Genomic DNA, 25,890 nt, shown 5'->3' with positions numbered 1-25,890 from the left:
CAACGATCTAACCACTAAGCTACCTGCTGGTTACTGGCCCTACGATCTAACCACTAAGCTACCTGCCGTCCCTCCACTCTAACCGCTAAGCTACCTGCCGCCCCTCCACTCTAACCACTAAGCTACCTGCCGCCCCTCCACTCTAACCGCTAAGCTACCTGCCGCCCCTCCACTCTAACCGCTAAGCTACCTGCCGCCCCTCCACTCTAACCACTAAGCTACCTGCCGCCCCTCCACTCTAACCACTAAGCTACCTGCTGGTTACTGGCCCAACGATCTAACCGCTAAGCTACCTGCCGCCCCAAAAGTAGCTTCTCATCATGTTGTCTCTTTGTTCCAGACCCGGAGCCCAAGCCTGATGCGTTATGGCCTAATGCCCAGGAGATCCTGTGTTCTGCTGTTAGCAGCTGTACTAGACACATAACTCTGGGACTGGTTACTGGACTGGTCACTGTCTGGGACAGACACTTAGGTGAGTTCACTGTGCACACAGTTACCTAAATGTTACACTAAATATCTGTGTGTCCCTTTCTGAAAAGACTGCGCATGCACGATAATGTTGAGATTGATGAAGTGTCCAGTTCTAAATCAGACCTGTGGTACCATGAAAAAGGGGTTAAAATAAAATAGATGGGGCCTCCCGGGTGGTCTAGGGGACTGCATCACAGCGCTAGCTGTGCCACCAGAGACTCTGGGTTCAGCCCAGGCTCTGTCGCAGCCGGCCGCGACCGGGAGGTCCGTGGGGACTGCATCGCAGCGCTAGCTGTGCCACCAGAGACTCTTGGTTCGCCCAGGCTCTGTCGCATCCGGCCGCGACCGGGAGGTCCGTGGGGACTGCATCGCAGCACTAGCTGTGCCACCAGAGACTCTGGGTTCGCGCCCAGGCTCTGTCACAGCCAGCTGTGACTGGGAGGTCTAGGGGACTGCATCGCAGCGCTAGCTGTGCCACCAGAGACTCTGGGTTCGCCCAGGCTCTGTCGCAGCCGGCCGCGACCGGGAGGTCCGTGGGGACTGCATCGCAGCGCTAGCTGTGCCACCAGAGACTCTGGGTTCGCGCCCAGGCTCTGTCGCAGCCGGCCGCGACCGGGAGGTCCGTGGGGACTGCATCGCTGTGCCACCAGAGACTCTGGGTTCAGCCCAGGCTCTGTCGCAGCCGGCCGCGACCGGGAAGTCCGTGGGGACTGCATCGCAGCGCTAGCTGTGCCACCAGAGACTCTGGGTTCAGCCCAGGCTCTGTCGCAGCCGGCCGAGACCGGGAGGTCTATGGGACTGCATCGCAGCGCTAGCTGTGCCACCAGAGACTCTGGGTTCAGCCCAGGCTCTGTCGCAGCTGGCCGCGACCGGGAGGTCCGTGGGGACTGCATTGCAGCGCTAGCTGTTCCACCAGAGACTCTGGGTTCGCGCCCAGGCTCTGTCGCAGCCGGCCGCGACCGGGAGGTCTAGGGGACTGCATCACAGCGCTAGCTGTGTCACCATAGACTCTGGGTTCGCGCCCAGGCTCTGTCGCAGCCGGCCGCGACCGGGAGGTCCGTGGGGCGACGCACAATTGGCCTAGTGTCGTCCGGGTTAGGGAGGGCTTGGCCGGTAGGGATATCCTTGTCTCATGGTGCACCAGCGACTCCTGTGTCGGGCCAGGCGCAGTGCATGCTAACTAAGGTCGCCAGGTGCACTGTGTTTCCTCCGACACATTGGTGTGGCTGGCTTCTGGGTTGGATGCGCGCTGTGTTAAGAAGCAGTGCGGATTGGTTGGGTTGTGTTTCGGAGGACGCATGGCTTTCGACCTTCGTCTCTCCGAAGGTTTATTTAAAAATAAAAATGTTTCGGCATCACTGCTTTCTTCAGGGTCAGAAGAAGTCACAGTGATGCTGAAACAACATTGGTGTTTTTTTCCCCAATAAATTACTGGGAGGTTAAATAGAGTGTGCAACTCTTTGTTTTGATAGCCAACGTTAGCTAGTTAACATTAGCCTTCTGCATATTCAACTTCCATCCTCTCAGTCCAGGGGCAAAAACAATGTATGAATTAATAGTTGGATCTGAATCGTCCTTATAATCATTGGCCAGTACGGAAAATTAAGTAAAACCACAAGTCCAAATCCCTATCGCCATCCATAGCTAATTTAGGAAAGGGACAATTTTTGCTAGCTAGTGTTGAATTCGAAATTTTGAACATTGAGCTATTAAAGACATGATAGATCAGACGCATAGTATATTAAGAAGGGAGATCTGTAGAAAAACAGAGTGGCTGTGGAATGTACTGGGTGGACGGGAGGAGATCAAAGGATTGCTATAGAGGAGACAGAAGGAGGGGTTGAGGTCAGGAGGTGGGGTCAGATCCCCTGAAGGGAGTAATAAGGGTTTAGTATCCTGTTACCCTCTTCCTGTGGAACCATAAGATGTAAGGATTGGAGAGAAGGAGGAGTGTCTTAAGGGGAATGTATATATACTTGTGATGGGAGAAATGTTGGGTTGTCTGAATTACAGCTGTAAAGACACTCTGGGAAGAATTAAACTTGGTTAAGCTTCTCTAGTATCCGTGAGTTATTTACTCTGAAAAATAAGAACCAAACACTAGCCACCCGAGGACAACAAGGCAACGAGATACAACAATTCAAGTTGTTTCTGTCAATGACGTATTGCTCTCGATGTGATGTAATTGGAGTGAAGCCAAAACCAAACTGGCTTCCCTTGACACTTTTCTATATATATGTTTTTGGTGTGCCAGGACCATTCACAGTTCAGCTCAATGCTGATTGGCTATTATTATTGTAATGGAGACGCAGGGAGTCAGGAAGCAGGTGCAGTTGGTGTGTTTAAAAGGAACGCGTCTAAACATGAAAAAAGGAAACAATACTCCCTAATGGGTGATACAGCAGAGTACTAGATAAAGAGGAAGTAATCATTGTGTGATGAAGTCCAGGTATGCCTCATGATGGGTCGCAGTTGTGCGTAATGATTGTTGCCAGGGCCGGGGGTTAGGAGACAGGCAACGCCGAGCACCGAGCGGAAGTATGTAAACTTCCGACCAACTGTACTCCGCCCAGGGAACCGGGCCACTACCCCTGTCGGTCCTGTCAGTGACTCCTCAGGAACCTCACCAGCTCCTGATTGGTCCTCTCCACCTGCTCTTTGGACTGAGACTGGTACGTTGACTGTGACCCCCAACTTCTCCATGAAGGCTCTCCATACGTACTCCTTATGTACTCCAGGTTGCAATGGTCAATGAGGATGAGAAACGGGTCCGTGGTTCCCTCCAGCAAGTGTCTCCACTCCTCTAATGCAACTTCCCCACCAGGAGCTCCCTGTCACCGACGTCACAGTTCCTTTCTGCAGGAGACAGTTTTTTAGAGTAGTATGCACATGGATACAATTTTTGTGGATTACCTTGATGGTGTGACAGGACAGCCCCCACGCCCACTTCTGAGGTGTCCACCTCCACCACGAAGGGCAACGTAGGATCTGGGTGTTTCAGCAACGGGGCAGAGGTGAAACGCCCCTTCAGTAGGCGTAAGGCCTCATCAGCTGCAGAACTCCACACCAACTTCTGGGGGACCACCTTTAAGGAGAGAGTTGAGAGCAGAGGTGATGGAGCTTTCTGATGAAGCGGTGGTGGAAGTTGGCAAACCCCCAACATTGATGTAGTCCCTTTATGGTGGTTGGGACTGGCCATGACCTGACTGCATCGACCTTCCTCTCCTCCAGAACCACTCCCTGCGGGCTGATCCGATATCCCAAGAAGGAACTGGCACTTCTCCGCTTTGATATACAGATGGTTCTCCAGGAGGTGTTCCAGGACGTCCTGGATGTGGGCGACGTGATCATCCAAGTTGGCTGAGTAGATCAGGATGTCATCGATATACACGACCACCTGATGCCCAGGCATGTTCCAGAACACCTCGTTAACAAATGCCTGGAACACCGACGGAGTGCCCAGACATCATGCTGAAGGCCGTCTTCCATTCATCCCCCTCCCGGATGAGGATGAAATTGTAGGTCCAACTTAATAAAAAAATGTGCCCCACGGAGCAGTTTGGTCGGCCGGCAAAAAAAGGAGGGGCTAACGGTACTTGGTGGTGATGGCATTGAGACCTCTGTAGACAGTACACAGAGAAAGACCCCCCTCCTTCTTGGCCACGAAGAAGAAACCTGCCGACACAGGGCAGGTGGATGGGCTGATGAAACCCTGTTGGAGGGCCTCCATAGCCTTGGTTTGAGCCCCTGACAGGGGGTAGATGCGGCTGCGCAGAGTCTGTAAGCAGGTTGATGGAACAGTCCCAGATGCGATGAGGAGGGAGACAGGTGGTGCGGGTCTTGGACAAAACCTCCATGAGATCCTGGTAAACCTCAACTGGTAAACCTCACATCTCAACTGACGTGGAACCACAAGGTCTTCTGTCATCTGGGTGCCCAGGCAGTGATCTCCTTTCTTGACCAGGAGATGGTGGGGTCGTGGCGTTAGAGCTACCGGAGGCCGTTGTGTGTAATGATGGGTTGCCTGGGACGATGGTTAGTAGACCGGCGACGTTGAGCGCCAGAGTGGGAGTAGACGTGACAATTATATACTTTTTTTTTAATCAATGGAGGCCAAGTGCTTGCTGGCTTCCTTTGCAATGCTATCGGCGGCAACAATGTCATACTTTTTGACCAGACCGCAACAGATAGTTGGCCTACACATAAAGAGACAGAAGGGCGCTGTTTCGCTCGCTTGGATGCTTTCTCCGGTGAGATACATTCAGCCTCATGCGAATTGAAGGAGAATTATGAAACAGAGAGAGAAAAAAGATAATTGTTTTTTTTTCTTGGTAAATTTTTGGGGAAGCTTGGCTTCCCTTGGCTTCCATGAATACACACCACTGGTTGTTAATAATAGTACAAATGCAGAGTTATCGATACACTTTGCTATTCATTCGTTGCAGCTGCAGCAAGAGTGGAAGTAGAGAAGCACATTTTATGTTTTGTAATAAAGTTGAATAAAAACAGTGTTGACAGTGGTGAATAAAAACAGTGTTGACAGTGGTGAATAAAAACTTAAACATGAATTCACTCATAAAAACAGCAGCTCTTTGCTGTAGTCTTTCTCTGATCATGGTTTAAAAGTTATGAGATCTTATGTAGGCTAGTATCAAACCTTGCTGTGGCAGGGATCGTGGAAGCTGTAGGCTGGTATCAGACTTTGCTGTGGCCGGGATCGTGGAAGCTTTAGGATAGTATCAAACCTTGCTGTGGCCGGAATCGTGGAAGCTGTAGGCTGGTATCAGACTTTGCTGTGGCCGGAATCGTGAAAGCTTTAGGCTAGTATCAAACCTGGCTGTGGCCGGGATCGTGGAGGCTGTAGGCTGGTATCAGACTTTGCTGTGGCCGGAATCGTGGAAGCTGTAGGTTGGTATCAAACCTTGCTGTGGCCGGGATCGTGGAAGCTGTAGGCTAGTATCAAACCTTGCTGTGGCCGGAATTGTGGAAGCTGTAGGCACGGTGATTTGAGCTATCCGATTGGCCAGCGGCACTCAATTTATCTACAGACCTTCCGGGTAGGCGGAGTTTGTCTTTTCAGACAAATTAAAGGGTTAAAATGGGAACACTGTCTACCCAGAGCGCAGGACCTACCGCCAACATGGCTTCTGAATCAAGTGCACCTACCGTCAACAGGGCTTCTGAATCAAGTGCACCTACCGCCAACATGGCTTCTGAATCAAGTGCACCTACCGTCAACAGGGCTTTTGAATCAAGTGCACCTACCGTCAACAGGGCTTCTGAATCAAGTGCACCTACCGGCAACAGGGCTTCTGAATCAAGTGCACCTACCGGCAACAGGGCTTCTGAATCAAGTGCACCTACCGTCAACAGGGCTTCTGAATCAGGTGTACCTACCGCCAACATGGCTTCTGAATCAAGTGCACCTACCGTCAACAGGGCTTCTGAATCAAGTGCACCTACCGTCAACAGGGCTTCTGAATCAAGTGCACCTACCGCCAACATGGCTTCTGAATCAAGTGCACCTACCGTCAACAGGGCTTCTGAATCAAGTGCACCTACCGCCAACATGGCTTCTGAATCAAGTGCACCTATACGAATAAAAACAAAAAGGAGTGCAAGTCTTTATCGTTGGCTTTTGTACCGAAATGTTTGGTGGTCGACTAGGAATGCCTTGAAGATCGGCCAGTCGATTGACCGGTTGGTGACCATTGGTCTAAAGTTTGCGTGAGGATAAGCACATTCTCATATTTTATTTTTTATTTAACCGTTATTTAATATCAAGTTCAGTTTTTATGAATGCCAACTTCTGCCTGAACCAGTGCATGTTTTGGGATATATTTTGATGCATACGCAACGTTTATAAATGAGGCCCCTGGTAAAAAGCACACAACCATAATATTTCAAAGTAAATGTTTTCTTATTTCTTTGTTTTGTTTACCTCAGTTATAAGTTTCCATTTCATATGTACAGACCCTGGAGCCTGTTTCTTATCTGTGTAAGGACCTAGCTGCGCTGTATGGATTTATTTCCTAATTGGATTTAGTGAAAATGACTATGTGCAGTAAGTCTCTCATCTCTCTCCTCCATTATGTAGGTCTTCCTCTGTCTGTTGTCTCAGTGGAAGCAGACAGTGTGTTCAGCAGCATAATATTTGTGGATTACTGGCCTAGTACGGCTACTGAGGATGCCCTACTCAGCCAGGGTCCGAACCACAGCAGCACACTGGTCCATCTACTGGTTACCTGTAAGAGTGGAGCATGTCATCTAGTCGACGCAGGAAGAGGACTGGACTCTCATAATGTCACACAACTATCAGAAAGGTTTACAGTATTCTGTTCTACACAAGGTTAACTTGAATAACCCATACCAAGTTACATTACATAAGCATTGATAGAAACATGATGCACTGCTCTATAACTTCCTGTCTACTATCTTTCAGACCATCAGATCCAGGCTGTTTCCCCTCCCTCTATAACTTCCTGTGTCTCCTGTCAGACCATCAGATCCAGGCTGTTTCCCCTCCCTCTATAACGTCCTGTCTCTCCTGTCAGACCATCAGATCCAGGCTGTTTCCCCTCCCTCTATAACTTCCTGTCTCCTATCTGTCAGACCATCAGATCCAGGCTGTTTCCCCTCCCTCTATAACTTCCTGTCTCCTATCTGTCAGACCATCAGATCCAGGCTGTTTCCCCTCCCTCTATAACTTCCTGTCTCCTATCTGTCAGACCATCAGATCCAGGCTGTTTCCCCTCCCTCTATAACTTCCTGTCTCCTATCTGTCAGACCATCAGATCCAGGCTGTTTCCCCTCCCTCTATAACTTCCTGTCTCCTATCTGTCAGACCATCAGATCCAGGCTGTTTCCCCTCCCTCTATAACTTCCTGTCTCCTATCTGTCAGACCATCAGATCCAGGTTGTTTCCCCTCCCTCTATAACTTCCTGTCTAATATGTTTCAGACCATCAGATCCAGGCTGTTTCCCCATGGTGACTACTGCTGTTCCGTTCCTCCAGCGCCTGGTAAACCATCTTTATTATGTTGACTCTCTCTGGCCACCAGGTCCATCTCTCAGTCTCATTAGATGTTGTGATGCTGGACTAGTGTGTGTCTCTGTTTCACTGTCGTCTGTCCATGACAGACCATCACTACTCCTATCTTCTCTTATCTTATCGTACGACTCCTATCTTAGGAGAATTCAACCTTACAGTGACATGCTTACTTACAAGCCCTTAACCAACAATGCAGTTTTAAGAAAAATACAAGAAAAAAGTATGAAATAAAAGTAAGAAATAATTAAAGAGCAGCAAAATAACTATCTAACTAATAATTATATACAGGGGGTACCAGTACAGAGTCAATGTGGAGGCTATATACAGGGGGTACCAGTACAGAGTCAATGTGGAGGCTATATACAGGAGGTACCAGTACAGAGTCAATGTGGAGGTTATATACAGGAGGTACCAGTACAGAGTCAATGTGGAGGCTATATACAGGAGGTACCAGTACAGAGTCAATGTGGAGGCTATATACAGGGGGTACCGGTACAGAGTCAATGTGGAGGCTATATACTGGGGGTACCAGTACAGAGTCAATGTGGAGGCTATATACAGGGGGTACCGGTACAGAGTCAATGTGGAGGCTATATACTGGGGGTACCAGTACAGAGTCAATGTGGAGGCTATATACAGGGGGTACCGGTACAGAGTCAATGTGGAGGCTATATACAGGGGGTACCGGTACAGAGTCAATGTGGAGGCTATATACAGGAGGTACCAGTACAGAGTCAATGTGGAGGCTATATACAGGGGGTACCGGTACAGAGTCAATGTGGAGGCTATATACAGGGGGTACCGGTACAGAGTCAATGTGGAGGCTATATACAGGAGGTACCAGTACAGAGTCAATGTGGAGGCTATATACAGGGGGTACCGGTACAGAGTCAATGTGGAGGCTATATACAGGGGGTACCGGTACAGAGTCAATGTGGAGGCTATATACAGGGGGTACCGGTACAGAGTCAATGTGGAGGCTATATACTGGGGGTACCAGTACAGAGTCAATGTGGAGGCTATATACAGGGGGTACCAGTACAGAGTCAATGTGGAGGCTATATACTGGGGGTACCAGTACAGAGTCAATGTGGAGGCTATATACAGGGTGAGGGGGGCAGTACAGAGTCAATGTGGAGGCTATATACAGGGGGTACCGGTACAGAGTCAATGTGGAGGCTATATACAGGGGGTACCAGTACAGAGTCAATGTGGAGGCTATATACAGGGGGTACCAGTACAGAGTCAATGTGGAGGTTATATACAGGAGGTACCAGTACAGAGTCAATGTGGAGGCTATATACAGGAGGTACCAGTACAGAGTCAATGTGGAGGCTATATACAGGGGGTACCGGTACAGAGTCAATGTGGAGGCTATATACTGGGGGTACCAGTACAGAGTCAATGTGGAGGCTATATACAGGGGGTACCGGTACAGAGTCAATGTGGAGGCTATATACTGGGGGTACCAGTACAGAGTCAATGTGGAGGCTATATACAGGAGGTACCAGTACAGAGTCAATGTGGAGGCTATATACAGGGGGTACCGGTACAGAGTCAATGTGGAGGCTATATACTGGGGGTACCAGTACAGAGTCAATGTGGAGGCTATATACAGGGGGTACCGGTACAGAGTCAATGTGGAGGCTATATACTGGGGGTACCAGTACAGAGTCAATGTGGAGGCTATATACAGGGGGTACCGGTACAGAGTCAATGTGGAGGCTATATACAGGGGGTACCGGTACAGAGTCAATGTGGAGGCTATATACAGGAGGTACCAGTACAGAGTCAATGTGGAGGCTATATACAGGGGGTACCGGTACAGAGTCAATGTGGAGGCTATATACAGGGGTACCGGTACAGAGTCAATGTGGAGGCTATATACAGGAGGTACCAGTACAGAGTCAATGTGGAGGCTATATACAGGGGGTACCGGTACAGAGTCAATGTGGAGGCTATATACTGGGGGTACCAGTACAGAGTCAATGTGGAGGCTATATACAGGGGGTACCGGTACAGAGTCAATGTGGAGGCTATATACAGGGGGTACCGGTACAGAGTCAATGTGGAGGCTATATACTGGGGGTACCAGTACAGAGTCAATGTGGAGGCTATATACAGGGGGTACCAGTACAGAGTCAATGTGGAGGCTATATACTGGGGGTACCAGTACAGAGTCAATGTGGAGGCTATATACAGGGTGAGGGGGGCAGTACAGAGTCAATGTGGAGGCTATATACAGGGTGGGGGGGGGGGGGCAGTACAGAGTCAATGTGGAGGCTATATACAGGTGGGTACCGGTACAGAGTCAATGTGGAGGCTATATACAGGGGGTACCGGTACAGAGTCAATGTGGAGGCTATATACAGGGGGTACCGGTACAGAGTCAATGTGGAGGCTATATACAGGGGGTACTGGTACAGAGTCAATGTGGAGGCTATCTACAGGGTGTACCGGTACAGAGTCAATGTGGAGGCTATATACAGGGGGTACTGGTACAGAGTCAATGTGGAGGCTATATACAGGGGGTACTGGTACAGAGTCAATGTGGATGCTATATACAGGGGGTACCGGTACAGAGTCAATGTGGAGGCTATATACAGGGTGTTACGGTACAGAGTCAATGTGGAGGCTATATACTGGGCGTACCGGTACGGAGTCAATGTGGAGGCTATATACAGGGGGTACCAGTACAGAGTCAATGTGGAGACTACAGTGGGGAGAACAAGTATTTGATACACTGCCGATTTTGCAGGTTTTCCTACTTACAAAGCATGTAGAGGTCTGTAATTTTTATCATAGGTACATTTCATCTGTCAGAGACGTAATCTAAAACAAAAATCCAGAAAATCACATTGTATGATTTTTAAGTAATTCATTTGCATTTCAACAGCAGAATGATTTATGATAATTTTGTTATCCAGAGTTTGAAGTGGGCTTAATGGGTACGTGTCCTAATAGGTCAACTTATTCTGCATCTCCTGATATGGAACTGGAACTCCCTGTTAGTGGTCCACAATGTGGATACAAAACATCTGGGGTTTGGATCATTGTGGAGTGACACTTAAATACATTCTCTAACTCTCCTATTTTATCTGACATGATCTGACTCTGCTGTTGTTTCTGATGGTCCCTGGGAAACAGGCTCTGATCATGTTTCTGATGGTCCCTGGTTAACAGGCTCTGATCATGTTTCTGATGGTCCCTGGTTAACAGGCTCTGATCATGTTTCCTGATGGTCCCTGGTTAACAGGCTCTGATCATGTTTCCTGATGGTCCCTGGTTAACAGGCTCTGATCATGTTTCCTGATGGTCCCGGGTTAACAGGCTCTGATCATGTTTCTGATGGTCCCTGGTTAACAGGCTCTGATCATGTTTCTGATGGTCCCTGGTTAACAGGCTCTGATCATGTTTCCTGATGGTCCCTGGTTAACAGGCTCTGATCATGTTTCTGATGGTCCCTGGTTAACAGGCTCTGATCATGTTTCTGATGGTCCCTGGTTAACAGGCTCTGATCATGTTTCTGATGGTCCCTGGTTAACAGGCTCTGATCATGTTTCCTGATGGTCCCGGGTTAACAGGCTCTGATCATGTTTCCTGATGGTCCCTGGTTAACAGGCTCTGATCATGTTTCTGATGGTCCCTGGTTAACAGGCTCTGATCATGTTTCCTGATGGTCCCTGGTTAACAGGCTCTGATCATGTTTCCTGATGGTCCCTGGTTAACAGGCTCTGATCATGTTTCCTGATGGTCCCTGGTTAACAGGCTCTGATCATGCAGAGGAATGGGAAGATCCTCCTCCAAGACATGGTAGACAGGAGAGTAGTGTGCTGCTTCTCCCTCCCAGACACTCATCTCCTGGCCAATCCCTGGAATCCTGTGTTTCTACTGGACCCCACGCAGCAGTCTCTGCTCATACCAGGTACTGGAACGTCTTGCAAGACAAAAAAGATAAACATTTTATTTCATACTCTGCTTAGATTTATATGACATGGACCAATTATACTAAACCAACGTTTGTGTTTGCTTGGTTCTGAAGCCTCTGTTCATAAGAGGTACTGGAACATTGGGCAATAGTGTATCTTGAAAGGCATATTTTATACATATTTTAATCTAGATTATTTCTGGATTTAGTTTAGTGCTGAGTTGAGGATGACAACGTTTAAGACAACAGGATTCTAATATCCCAGAACTCTTTGCAACAATATGATCAGTTATGTTAGTAATGTTGCTGGTAGATAGTAATGTTGCTAGTAGATAGTAATGTTGCTAGTAGATAGTAATGTTGCTGGCAGTTAGTAATGTTGCTGGTAGTTAGTAATGTTGCTGGTAGTTAGTAATGTTGCTGGTAGATAGTAATGTGGCTGGTTGTTAGTAATGTTGCTGGTTGTTAGTAATGTTGCTGGTAGATAGTAATGTTGCTGGTAGATAGTAATGTTGCTGGTAGATAGTAATGTTGCTGGTAGTTAGTAGTGGCTCTGTAGTTAGTAATGTTGCTGGTAGTTAGTAGTGGCTCTGTAGTTAGTAATGTTGCTGCTAGTTAGTAATGTTGCTGGTAGTTAGTAGTGGCTCTGTAGATAGTAATGTTGCTGGTAGTTAGCAATGTTGGTGGTAGTTAGTATTGTTGCTGGTAGATAGTAATGTTGCTGGTAGTTAGTAATGTTGCTGGTAGATAGTAACGGCTCTGGTAGATAGTAACTACTCTGGTAGTTAGTAATGTTGCTGGTAGAGAGTAATGTTGCTGGTAGTTAGTATTGTTGCTGGTAGATAGTAACGGCTCTGGTAGATAGTAACTGCTCTGGTAGTTAGTAATGTTGCTGGTAGATAGTAATGTTGCTGGTAGATAGTAATGTTGCTGGTACATAGGTAACACTTCTGGTAGATAGTTACGGCTCTGGTAGATAGTAACGGCTCTGGTAGATAGTAATGTTGCTAGTAGTTAGTAATGTTGCAGGTAGTTAGTAATGTTGCTGGTAGTTAGTAATGTTGCTGGTAGTTAGTAATGTTGCTGGTAGTTAGTAAAGTTGCTGGTAGTTAGTAAAGTTGCTGGTAGATAGTAACGGCTTTGGTAGATAGTAACGGCTCTGGTAGATAGTAACGGCTCTGGTAGATAGTAACGGGGCTGGTAGATAGTAACGGGGCTGGTAGATAGTAATGTTGCTGGTAGTTAGTAATGTTGCTGGTAGTTAGTAATGTTGCTGGTAGTTAGTAAAGTTGCTGGTACATAGTAATGTTGCTGGTAGATAGTAACGGCTTTGGTAGATAGTAACGGGGCTGGTAGATAGTAATGTGGCTGGTAGTTAGTAATGTTGCTGGTAGTTAGTAATGTTGCTGGTAGTTACTAATGTTGCTGGTTGTTAGTAATGTTGCTGGTAGTTAGTAACGGCTCTGGTAGATAGTAACGGGGCTGGTAGATAGTAACGGGGCTGGTAGATAGTAACGGGGCTGGTAGATAGTAACGGCTCTGGTAGATAGTAACGGCTCTGGTAGATAGTAACGGCTCTTGTAGATAGTAACGGGGCTGGTAGATAGTAACGGCTCTGGTAGATAGTAACGGCTTTGGTAGATAGTAACGGGGCTGGTAGATAGTAATGTTGCTGGTAGTTAGTAATGTTGCTGGTAGTTAGTAATGTTGCTGGTAGTTAGTAATGTTGCTGGTAGTTAGTAAAGTTGCTGGTACATAGTAATGTTGCTGGTAGATAGTAACGGCTTTGGTAGATAGTAACGGGGCTGGTAGATAGTAATGTGGCTGGTAGTTAGTAATGTTGCTGGTAGTTAGTAATGTTGCTGGTAGTTAGTAATGTTGCTGGTAGTTACTAATGTTGCTGGTAGTTAGTAATGTTGCTGGTAGTTAGTAACGGCTCTGGTAGATAGTAACGGGGCTGGTAGATAGTAACGGGGCTGGTAGATAGTAACGGGGCTGGTAGATAGTAACGGCTCTGGTAGATAGTAACGGCTCTGGTAGATAGTAACGGCTCTGGTAGATAGTAACGGCTCTGGTAGATAGTAACGGCTCTGGTAGATAGTAACGGGGCTGGTAGATAGTAACGGCTCTGGTAGATAGTAACGGCTCTGGTAGATAGTAACGGGGCTAGTACATAGTAATGTTGCTGGTAGATAGTAACGGCTCTGGTAGATAGTAACGGGGCTGGTAGATAGTAACGGCTCTGGTAGATAGTAACGGGGCTGGTAGATAGTAACGGCTCTGGTAGATAGTAACGGCTCTGGTAGATAGTAACGGGTCTGATAGATAGTAACGGGGCTGGTACATAGTAATGTTGCTGGTAGATAGTAACGGCTCTGGTAGATAGTAACGGGGCTGGTAGATAGTAACGGCTCTGGTAGATAGTAACGGCTCTGGTAGATAGTAACGGGGCTGGTAGATAGTAACGGGGCTGGTAGATAGTAACGGCTCTGGTAGATAGTAACGGGGCTGGTAGATAGTAACGGCTCTGGTAGATAGTAACGGGGCTGGTAGATAGTAACGGCTCTGGTAGATAGTAACGGGGCTGGTAGATAGTAACGGCTCTGGTAGATAGTAACGGGGCTGGTAGATAGTAACGGGGCTGGTAGATAGTAACGGCTCTGGTAGATAGTAACGGGGCTGGTAGATAGTAACGGCTCTGGTAGATAGTAACGGGGCTGGTAGATAGTAACGGCTCTGGTAGATAGTAACGGGGCTGGTAGATAGTAACGGCTCTGGTAGATAGTAACGGGGCTGGTAGATAGTAACGGCTCTGGTAGATAGTAACGGGGCTGGTAGATAGTAACGGCTCTGGTAGATAGTAACGGCGCTGGCCCAGCTACTAGGAGTGCTTGGGTTTTGTTCTTACTTTACCTCACGTCTTCTTTACCTCATGGTTCTAAAGCAACACACCTGATGTCATGTCATGAAAAACCATCTGGCCTTAATGGTGATATATGCTCTTAAATCTCCACCGGTACAGAAGAGGACTGGCCGCCCCTTTACCAGGTAAAGCCAGGAGAGGACTGGCCACCCCTTTACCAGGTACAGCCAGGAGAGGACTGGCCACCCCTTTACCAGGTACAGCCAGGAGAGGACTGGCCACCCCTTTACCAGGTACAGCCAGGAGAGGACTGGCCGCCCCTTTACCAGGTACAGCCAGGAGAGGACTGGCCGCCCCTTTACCAGGTAAAGCCAGGAGAGGACTGGCCACCCCTTTACCAGGTAAAGCCAGGAGAGGACTGGCCACCTCTTTACCAGGTACAGCCAGGAGAGGACTGGCCGCCCCTTTACCAGGTACAGCCAGGAGAGGACTGGCCACCCCTTTACCAGGTACAGCCAGGAGAGGACTGGCCACCCCTTTACCAGGTACAGCCAGGAGAGGACTGGCCACCCCTTTACCAGGTACAGCCAGGAGAGGACTGGCCACCCCTTTACCAGGTACAGCCAGGAGAGAACTGGCCGCCCCTTTACCAGGTACAGCCAGGAGAGGACTGGCCACCACTCTGAGCCCGGTTCCTCTCTACCAGGTACAGCCAGGAGAGGACTGGCCCTCTGAGCCCGGTTCCTCTCTACCAGGTACAGCCAGGAGAGGACTGGCCCTCTGAGCCCGGTTCCTCTCTACCAGGTACAGCCAGGAGAGGACTGGCCCTCTGAGCCCGGTTCCTCTCTACGAGGTACAGCCAAGAGAGGACTGGCCACCACTCTGAGCCCGGTTCCTCTCTACCAGGTACAGCCAGGAGAGGACTGGCCACCACTCTGAGCCAGGTTCCTCTCTACCAGGTACAGCCAGGAGAGGACTGGCCACCACTCTGAGCCCGGTTCCTCTCTACCAGGTACAGCCAGGAGAGGACTGGCCCTCTGAGCCCGGTTCCTCTCTACCAGGTACAGCCAGGAGAGGACTGGTCACCACTCTGAGCCCGGTTCCTCTCTACCAGGTACAGCCAGGAGAGGACTGGCCACCACTCTGAGCCCGGTTCCTCTCTACCAGGTACAGCCAGGAGAGGACTGGCCCTCTGAGCCTGGTTCCTCTCTACCAGGTACAGTCAGGAGAGGACTGGCCCTCTGAGCCCGGTTCCTCTCTACCAGGTACAGCCATGAGAGGACTGGCCCTCTGAACCTGGTTCCTCTCGACCAGGTACAGCCAGGAGAGGACTGGCCCTCTGAGCCCGGTTCCTCTCTACCAGGTACAGCCAGGAGAGGACTGGCCCTCTGAACGCGGTTCCAGGCTTTTCTACCTCCGGTGACCAGCAACTGATCCCCTCTTTATGGTCTAATATATTTTAAATGGAAAATATTGTTAGTTTACATTTACTGACCTACAGGATATCAACATAGCCTTTAACTGTTATATAAAATAACTCAATTCAGTTTTAATGGTGGGATATTAAGCAATTCCTTCTCCCCCAGGTGATCAGCGTCCTGACAGTGGGGAGGAGGGGGAGGACAGAGGGAGTCGACTCTTTGTGTTCCGTCTCCGAGATGCTGCTGTCGTCAAGCCGTACAGACACGAATATGTCGGCAGAGCATCATCACCCCAGGGCCAATCAGGGACAGGCACCTCTAACTTGGAGGAAACATGCAACCTGTATTTCCAACAAAGGTTTGTTTACAGGCTCAGCTCTGTTTAAGAACGGATTTATTCAGCCTTTCTAGGTGCAGGAACAACTGTCAGTCCAACTGCTATTACTGTACCTACAGCTAAACGCCATTATCACAATAATATGTTGTCTTTCCAGATCAGTTTGGTCTCATCCAGACACGCTTCAAAATTAATCTCTGATTGTTTGTTCCTGTTAAACACTAGTTGCTGAAACAGAGTTGATGACATCAGAGTGTGAAACAACCGGCATTTAATACTGTGTTAGGTTCTAAATAAACAGAGTACAAACTAACGGTAGGAAAAGCTCAAACCAAATGTATTCACCCAATGGGTCAGACAGCTGAACAGACAAAAACTTATTTAAACAAGCACTGGAATTTACCCTTCCTCCTATGCTGAGTCTCCTCCTTGCACATCTGGACAGCCAAAACATCTCTGTTGCTGGACAGGACTTTAGTGATGCCTGTTCTTTCTCACTTCATCTGACCTCGGCCCAAATCCCTCACTCCTCCCCAACTCACGGCCGTCCTGTTGACTCGTCCCAGACTGAGGCCCTTCTCCTTTCCATAGGATACCTGGTGTCTAACAATAACATGTTATGACAGAATGTAAATGTTCTGCATTCCCCCTCTCTCTCCCCCAGTAACATGTGTAAGCATATTTCAAGTTTTGAAGTCAGAACCCATCAACAGTATGTCAGTGGTCTAGTTATAACATCAGGTGGTGACGTCATATGGCATGGAATTGGTCTGATATAACATGAAACTAGGAAAAGCTGTGGCACATCTGAATGGTCTTGTTGCAGGTGCCTGGGGGAATAATCAGAAACTCTAATGAAAAGAGAGCCACACACACTGCTTTTACCAGTATGACTTGGGTCAGTGTTTTTCAAAGCTCCTCGGGGACCCCCAGACATTTCCCCAATGTTGTTGTAGCCCTGAACTAGCTCAATGATTGACCTAGTCAAGGGATTGATGATTAGTTGACAAGTTAACTCAATGATTGACCTAGTCAAGGGCTTGATGATTAATTGACAAGTTAACTCAATGATTGACCTAGTCAAGGGCTTGATGATTAGTTGACAAGTTAACTCAATGATTGACCTAGTCAAGGGCTTGATGATTAGTTGACAAGTTAACTCAATGATTGACCTAGTCAAGGGCTTCATGATTAGTTGACAAGTTAAATCAGCTGTATTAGCTCTGGAATAGTTCAAATACCTTGAATGGCTGAGAGGTTTAATACGTGTTGGCCTGTTGTATTGGGTCCCAAGGAGAGGTTTAAAATGTGTTGGCCTTGGCCTGTTGTATTGGGTCCCAAGGAGAGGTTTAATACGTGTTGGCCTTGGCCTGTTGTATAGGGTCCGAAGGAGAGGTTTAATACGTGTTGGCCTTGGCCTGTTGTATAGGGTCCCAAGGAGAGGTTTAATACGTGTTGGCCTTGGCCTGTTGTATTGGGTCCCAAGGAGAGGTTTAATACGTGTTGGCCTTGGCCTGTTGTATTGGGTCCCAAGGAGAGGTTTAATACGTGTTGGCCTGTTGTATTGGGTCCCAAGGAGAGGTTTAATACGTGTTGGCCTTGGCCTGTTGTATTGGGTCCCAAGGAGAGGTTTAAAACGTGTTGGCCTTGGCCTGTTGTATTGGGTCCCAAGGAGAGGTTTAATACGTGTTGGCCTTGGCCTGTTGTATAGGGTCCCAAGGAGAGGTTTAATACGTGTTGGCCTGTTGTATTGGGTCCCAAGGAGAGGTTTAATACGTGTTGGCCTTGGCCTGTTGTATTGGGTCCCAAGGAGAGGTTTAAAACGTGTTGGCCTTGGCCTGTTGTATTGGGTCCCAAGGAGAGGTTTAATACGTGTTGGCCTTGGCCTGTTGTATTGGGTCCGAAGGAGAGGTTTAAAAAGTGTTGGCCTTGGCCTGTTGTATTGGGTCCCAAGGAGAGGTTTAATACGTGTTGGCCTTGGCCTGTTGTATTGGGTCCGAAGGAGAGGTTTAAAACGTGTTGGCCTTGGCCTGTTGTATTGGGTCCCAAGGAGAGGTTTAATACGTGTTGGCCTGTTGTATTGGGTCCCAAGGAGAGGTTTAAAACGTGTTGGCCTGTTGTATTGGGTCCCAAGGAGAGGTTTAAAACGTGTTGGCCTTGGCCTGTTGTATTGGGTCCCAAGGAGAGGTTTAATACGTGTTGGCCTTGGCCTGTTGTATTGGGTCCCAAGGAGAGGTTTAAAACGTGTTGGCCTTGGCCTGTTGTATTGGGTCCCAAGGAGAGGTTTAATACGTGTTGACCTTGGCCTGTTGTATTGGGTCCCAAGGAGAGGTTTAATACGTGTTGGCCTTGGCCTGTTGTATTGGGTCCCAAGGAGAGGTTTAATACGTGTTGGCCTTGGCCTGTTGTATTGGGTCCCAAGGAGAGGTTTAATACGTGTTGGCCTTGGCCTGTTGTATTGGGTCCCAAGGAGAGGTTTAAAACGAGTTGGCCTGTTGTATTGGGTCCCAAGGAGAGGTTTAAAACGTGTTGGCCTTGGCCTGTTGTATTGGGTCCCAAGGAGAGGTTTAAAACGAGTTGGCCTGTTGTATTGGGTCCCAAGGAGAGGTTTAAAACGTGTTGGCCTTGGCCTGTTGTATTGGGTCCCAAGGAGAGGTTTAAAACGAGTTGGCCTGTTGTATTGGGTCCCAAGGAGAGGTTTAAAACGTGTTGGCCTTGGCCTGTTGTATTGGGTCCCAAGGAGAGGTTTAAAACGTGTTGGCCTTGGCCTGTTGTATTGGGTCCCAAGGAGAGGTTTAAAACGTGTTGGCCTGTTGTATTGGGTCCCAAGGAGAGGTTTAAAACGTGTTGGCCTTGGCCTGTTGTATTGGGTCCCAAGGAGAGGTTTAAAACGTGTTGGCCTGTTGTATTGGGTCCCAAGGAGAGGTTTAAAACGTGTTGGCCTTGGCCTGTTGTATTGGGTCCCAAGGAGAGGTTTAAAACGTGTTGGCCTTGGCCTGTTGTATTGGGTCCCAAGGCGAGGTTTAAAACGTGTTGGACTGTTGTATTGGGTCCCAAGGAGAGGTTTAAAACGTGTTGGCCTTGGCCTGTTGTATTGGGTCCCAAGGAGAGGTTTAATACGTGTTGGCCTTGGCCTGTTGTATTGGGTCCCAAGGAGAGGTTTAAAACGTGTTGGCCTTGGCCTGTTGTATTGGGTCCCAAGGCGAGGTTTAAAACGTGTTGGCCTGTTGTATTGGGTCCCAAGGAGAGGTTTAAAACGTGTTGGCCTGTTGTATTGGGTCCCAAGGAGAGGTTTAAAACGTGTTGGCCTGTTGTATTGGGTCCCAAGGAGAGGTTTAAAACGTGTTGGCCTGTTGTATTGGGTCCCAAGGAGAGGTTTAATACGTGGTTTTAACACGGGGTTTTCTACAGTAGTCTGTTGTATTGTGTGTAATAGTCCTGGGGGTTTTCTACAGTAGTCTGTTGTATTGTGTGTAATAGTCCTGGGGGTTTTCTACAGTAGTCTGTTGTATTGTGTGTAATAGTCCTGGGGGTTTTCTACAGTAGTCTATTGTATTGTGTGTAATAGTCCTGGGGGTTTTCTACAGTAGTCTGTTGCGTACAACTGCCCTGGTTGTGTGTCTGTGTATTGTGTAATTGGTGATTTCCACAGTACTCTATTGTATATACTGTAATTGTTCTGGCTTTGTGTGTTTGTCTGTATTGTGTTTCAGGGTTCAATCTGTGGAGGAGAGAAACAAAGTCATGACTGAGACATGGAACCAGCTCCAAGAGCATGCCGCCATGGTGCTCTTACAGAACTGACAGCAAGTTGTTACCATCTAACAGAACTGACAACAAGTTGTTACCATCTAACAGAACTGACAACAAGCAGTTACCATCTAACAGAACTGACAACAAGCGGTTACCATCTAACAGAACTGACAACAAGCGGTTACCATCTAACAGAACTGACAACAAGCGGTTACCATCTAACAGAACTGACAACAAGCGGTTACCATCTAACAGAACTGACAACAAGTTGTTACCATCTAACAGAACTGACAACAAGCGGTTACCATCTAACAGAACTGACAACAAGTTGTTACCATCTAACAGAACTGACAACAAGCGGTTACCATCTAACAGAACTGACAACAAGTTGTTACCATCTAACAGAACTGACAACAAGCGGTTACCATCTAACAGAACTGACAACAAGCGGTTACCATCTAACAGAACTGACAACAAGCGGTTACCATCTAACAGAACTGACAACAAGCGGTTACCATCTAACAGAACTGACAACAAGTTGTTACCATCTAACAGAACTGACAACAAGCGGTTACCATCTAACAGAACTGACAACAAGTTGTTACCATCTAACAGAACTGACAACAAGCGGTTACCATCTAACAGAACTGACAACAAGTTGTTACCATCTAACAGAACTGACAACAAGCGGTTACCATCTAACAGAACTGACAACAAGCGGTTACCATCTAACAGAACTGACAACAAGCGGTTACCATCTAACAGAACTGACAACAAGCGGTTACCATCTAACAGAACTGACAACAAGTTGTTACCATCTAACAGAACTGACAACAAGCGGTTACCATCTAACAGAACTGACAACAAGCGGTTACCATCTAACAGAACTGACAACAAGCAGTTACCATCTAACAGAACTGACAACAAGCTGTTACCATCTAACAGAACTGACAACAAGCTGTTACCATCTAACAGAACTGACAACACCCTGTTACCATCTAACAGAACTGACAACAAGCTGTTACCATCTAACAGAACTGACAACAAGCTGTTACCATCTAACAGAACTGACAACACCTTGTTACCATCTAACAGAACTGACAACAAGCTGTTACCATCTAACAGAACTGACAACAAGCTGTTACCATCTAACAGAACTGACAACAAGCTGTTACCATCTAACAGAACTGACAACAAGCTGTTACCATCTAACAGAACTGACAACAAGCTGTTACCATCTAACAGAACTGACAACACCTTGTTACCATCTAACAGAACTGACAACAAGCTGTTACCATCTAACAGAACTGACAACAAGCTGTTACCATCTAACAGAACTGACAACAAGCGGTTACCATCTAACAGAACTGACAACAAGCGGTTACCATCTAACAGAACTGACAACAAGCTGTTACCATCTAACAGAACTGACAACAAGCGGTTACCATCTAACAGAACTGACAACAAGCTGTTACCATCTAACAGAACTGACAACAAGCGGTTACCATCTAACAGAACTGACAACAAGCTGTTACCATCTAACAGAACTGACAACAAGCTGTTACCATCTAACAGAACTGACAACAAGCTGTTACCATCTAACAGAACTGACAACACCCTGTTACCATCTAACAGAACTGACAACAAGCTGTTACCATCTAACAGAACTGACAACACCCTGTTACCATCTAACAGAACTGACAACAACAACTTGTTACCCTCTTACAGAACCAACACCATGTTACCCTCTTACAGAACCAACACCCTGTTCCCCTCTTACAGAACCAACACCCTGTTACCCTCTTACTGAACCAACACCCTGTTCCCCTCTTACAGAACCAACACCCTGTTCCCCTCTTACTGAACCAACACCCTGTTACCATTTTACAGAACCAACACCCTGTTACCATCTTACAGAACCAACACCCTGTTCCCCTCTTACAGAACCAACACCCTGTTACCCTCTTACTGAACCAACACCCTGTTACCATTTTACAGAACCAACACCCTGTTCCCCTCTTACAGAACCAACACCCTGTTACCCTCTTACTGAACCAACACCCTGTTACCATTTTACAGAACCAACACCCTGTTCCCCTCTTACAGAACCAACACCCTGTTCCCCTCTTACAGAACCAACACCCTGTTACCCTCTTACTGAACCAACACCCTGTTACCATTTTACAGAACCAACACCCTGTTCCCCTCTTACAGAACCAACACCCTGTTACCCTCTTACTGAACCAACACCCTGTTACCATTTTACAGAACCAACACCCTGTTACCCTCTTACTGAACCAACACCCTGTTACTATTTTACAGAACCAACAGCCTGTTCCCCTCTTACAGAACCAACACCCTGTTCCCCTCTTACAGAACCAACAGCCTGTTCCCCTCTTACAGAACCAACACCCTGTTCCCCTCTTACAGAACCACCAGAAGCAGGACATTACCACGGCCACATGTCTTCCGTCACTACATAGACTGACACATGAAAACCTACAGGATATATTGATTGAATACTACCTCAGCGTAACCTTTGTTCTTCCAGGTTGGCATCTTGACTTTTAGGAAAAGCGGTAATGGAGGGTTTTACATTATTAGGTTTGATGTTAGCATATGTTACAGGCAATAATGTATGGGTTCTTACATCTGCTTTCTTAGATCCACTGAAGAATGGACCATGCTTTGATAGGGCTTTGAATAAATTGGGAGATTAAGACTAAAATGTAAATACAGTGTCACAACCAAGTGTCTCACACCAAACAAACGTTCCTTATATTGACAGGGTGTTCTGTCTTAGCCCAACATCTACATCCTTCTGAGGTATCATGCCTCAGAAGTCTCCAATATGACTATTTATTTATGAGAAAACCTAACCCTGTCTTCGCCCCTTATCGAAGGTAATGTCACAGTCCGCTCTGCTGAGCATGACATTTTGTGTCCAAGGAAAAAACAGATTTTCAGTTTATCCCTCTACTCTTCTCACATTCACTTAGCTATGGAACATCATCTTTCTCTGACAACCATGTTTCTGTAAAATAATACATTATATTGTGTCCTAAATGTGACCGACCGCCTTGAATCGGCCTAGGGGACACGCAGCCCGCGTACAGCAGTTGGACAGAGGGAGATTCCAGCTCAAAGCACTATACTTGTACGGCTCCGGTTACCTTGGATAAAGAAGGACTTGTGTTTTAAAGAACAGTTTTCTTTAATATTTCTTAGACAAGAAGATACAACAGAGATCCAGAGGAAACTAGAATTGCCCATATATAGATGCCTTGTTCAAAACAACTGGGAACTCTTGGAAAAAGTAGGAGTTGGATGACCAATGTTCAATTAGATTTTTTTCGAGTTCCGAGTTGATTTGAACGCGGCAAGAGTTGCAATCTGGTCTCGAAACTCGATGATCAACTCTTCTTAGCCACACAGTTTATATTCTACACATACACGTAATTTACAGTCCAGCAAATGGTCACAGCTGTCTGCCATTCCTGGGTTGGCCATTAACTGTATATGTATAACATAAAGTAACCTACCCTGATATCATTAATACAGTATGGTCTATAGAATAACATAAAGTAACCTACCCTGGTATCATTAATACAGTATGGTCTATAGAATAACATAAAGTAACCTACCCTGGTATCATTAATACAGTATGGTCTATAGAATAACATAAAGTAACCTACCCTGGTATCATTAATACAGTATGGTCTATAGAATAACATAAAGTAACCTACCCTGGTATCATTAATACAGTATGGTCTATAGAATAACATAAAGTAACCTACCCTGGTATCATTAATACAGTATGGTCTATAGAATAACATAAAGTAACCTACCCTGGTATCATTAATACAGTATGGTCTATAGAATAACAGAAAGTAACCTACCCTGGTATCATTAATACAGTATGGTCTATAGAATAACATAAAGTAACCTACTCTGGTATTATTAATACAGTATGGTCTATAGAATAACATAAAGTAACCTACCCTTGTATTATTAATACAGCATGGTCTATAGAATAACATAAAGTAACCTACTCTGGTATCATTAATACAGTATGGTCTATAGAATAACAGAAAGTAACCTACTCTGGTATCATTAATACAGTATGGTCTATAGAATAACATAAAGTAACCTACCCTGGTATCATTAATACAGTATGGTCTATAGAATAACATAAAGTAACCTACCCTGGTATCATTAATACAGTATGGTCTATAGAATAACATAAAGTAACCTACCCTGGTATCATTAATACAGTATGGTCTATAGAATAACATAAAGTAACCTACCCTGGTATCATTAATACAGTATGGTCTATAGAATAACATAAAGTAACCTACCCTGGTATTATTAATACAGCATGGTCTATAGAATAACATAAAGTAACCTACCCTGGTATTATTAATACAGCATGGTCTATAGAATAACATAAAGTAACCTACCCTGGTATTATTAATACAGTATGGTCTATAGAATAACATAAAGTAACCTACCCTGGTATTATTAATACAGCATGGTCTATAGAATAACATAATAACATAATTAATGTAATTGGTTCAGAGTTTGTTTTGATATTTTAACCGGGGTGTCATGATCGCATTTGGTGTAGGGGGACAAAATGAATGTATGCATGATATTGCATGATGGCGCACGCGCGCAGCCGGTTTGGGTTCTGTGTATGTGCTGTTATTGTGAAGTGGAAACGTCTATGAGCAACAACGGCTCAGCCGAGAAGTGGAAGGCCATACAAGCTCACAGAACGGGACCGCCAAGTGCTGAAGTGTGTACAGCATAAAAATCATCTGTCCTCGGTTGCAACACTCACTACCGAGTTCCAAACTGAGGAATTAAAGGAATTACTCTCTTTCAAAAATACAAGGCAGGTCTGGGCCTGCGCCATAGAGATAGATAGAGGACTCATCTTTATATCTGTTGCCATTATAGCATAAAATCAAATCAAAATCAAATCAAATCTCTCCCATTATAGCATAACAGCATGGGCAGCGCCATTGAGGCAATCTCCATATTGAAGTAGTAATTTTTCTTCATTTATTTATTTATTTTATTTTACCTTTATTTAACCAGGTAGGCAAGTTGAGAACAAGTTCTCATTTATAATTGCGACCTGGCCAAGATAAAGCAAAGCAGTTCGACAGATACAACGACACAGAGTTACACATGGAGTAAAACAAACATACAGTCAATAATACAGTATAAACAAGTCTATATACAATGTGAGCAAATGAGGTGAGAAGGGAGGTAAAGGCAAAAAAGGCCATGGTGGCAAGGTAAATACAATATAGCAAGTAAAACACTGGAATGGTAGTTTTGCAATGGAAGAATGTGCAAAGTAGAAATAAAAATAATAGGGTGCAAAGGAGCAAAATAAATAAATTAATTAAATACAGTTGGGAAAGAGGTAGTTGTTTGGGCTAAATTATAGGTGGGCTATGTACAGGTGCAGTAATCTGTGAGCTGCTCTGACAGTTGGTGCTTAAAGCTAGTGAGGGAGATAAGTGTTTCCAGTTTCAGAGATTTTTGTAGTTCGTTCCAGTCATTGGCAGCAGAGAACTGGAAAGAGAGGCGGCCAAAGAAAGAATTGGTTTTGGGGGTGACTAGAGAGATATACCTGCTGGAGCGTGTGCTACAGGTGGGAGATGCTATGGTGACCAGCGAGCTGAGATAAGGGGGGACTTTACCTAGCAGGGTCTTGTAGATGACATGGAGCCAGTGGGTTTGGCGACGAGTATGAAGCGAGGGCCAGCCAACGAGAGCGTGATTGGCTGATCCAGATAGGACATGACTCCAACAGGGTTATCGGGATGGATCAGCCAATAAAGTTGGAAGTCCCACCCAGTTAACTATATTAAATACAACCTATATTAAGAGAATCTTTTGGCGACTAGGGGCCTCTATTATTCTCTATGGTCTGCACCAAGCCTGTCTGCAGGGTATATTGTGCTAGAGCGCCCTCTGGTGGCTTAACGCCCAATAAGGACTTAATGAGATATTATTCATTATTAGTATCAGTTCTAAATAGAGAGTAAT

General features: G+C 46.4%; 1 protein-coding gene across 2 annotated transcripts in view; it reads left to right on the top strand.

Annotated features, from left to right (window-relative positions):
* Positions 1-22,558, top strand: part of LOC110513506 (WD repeat-containing protein 93-like) — a 35,024-nt gene extending 12,466 nt beyond the window's left edge. Inside the window, exons 4-9 of one of the 2 annotated variants that reach the window (XM_036964125.1) lie at positions 341-472; positions 6,569-6,794; positions 7,432-7,492; positions 11,291-11,447; positions 15,900-16,092; positions 19,785-19,996. In XM_036964125.1, the coding sequence (XP_036820020.1) occupies positions 341-472; positions 6,569-6,794; positions 7,432-7,492; positions 11,291-11,447; positions 15,900-16,092; positions 19,785-19,875 (860 nt within the window). In that variant the 3' untranslated portion in view covers positions 19,876-19,996. Of the gene's footprint in view, positions 1-340; positions 473-6,568; positions 6,795-7,431; positions 7,493-11,290; positions 11,448-15,899; positions 16,093-19,784 lie in introns of those variants that run through there. The other variant, XM_036964124.1, reaches the window with a different exon arrangement.
* The last annotated feature ends 3,332 nt before the right edge of the window (positions 22,559-25,890 follow it).

This window comes from Oncorhynchus mykiss, chromosome 26 (genome assembly GCF_013265735.2).
Source record: "Oncorhynchus mykiss isolate Arlee chromosome 26, USDA_OmykA_1.1, whole genome shotgun sequence".
NCBI lineage: Eukaryota > Metazoa > Chordata > Actinopteri > Salmoniformes > Salmonidae > Oncorhynchus > Oncorhynchus mykiss.
Note: the sequence above shows the minus strand (reverse complement) of the source record. Positions and strands in the feature narration are given on the sequence as shown.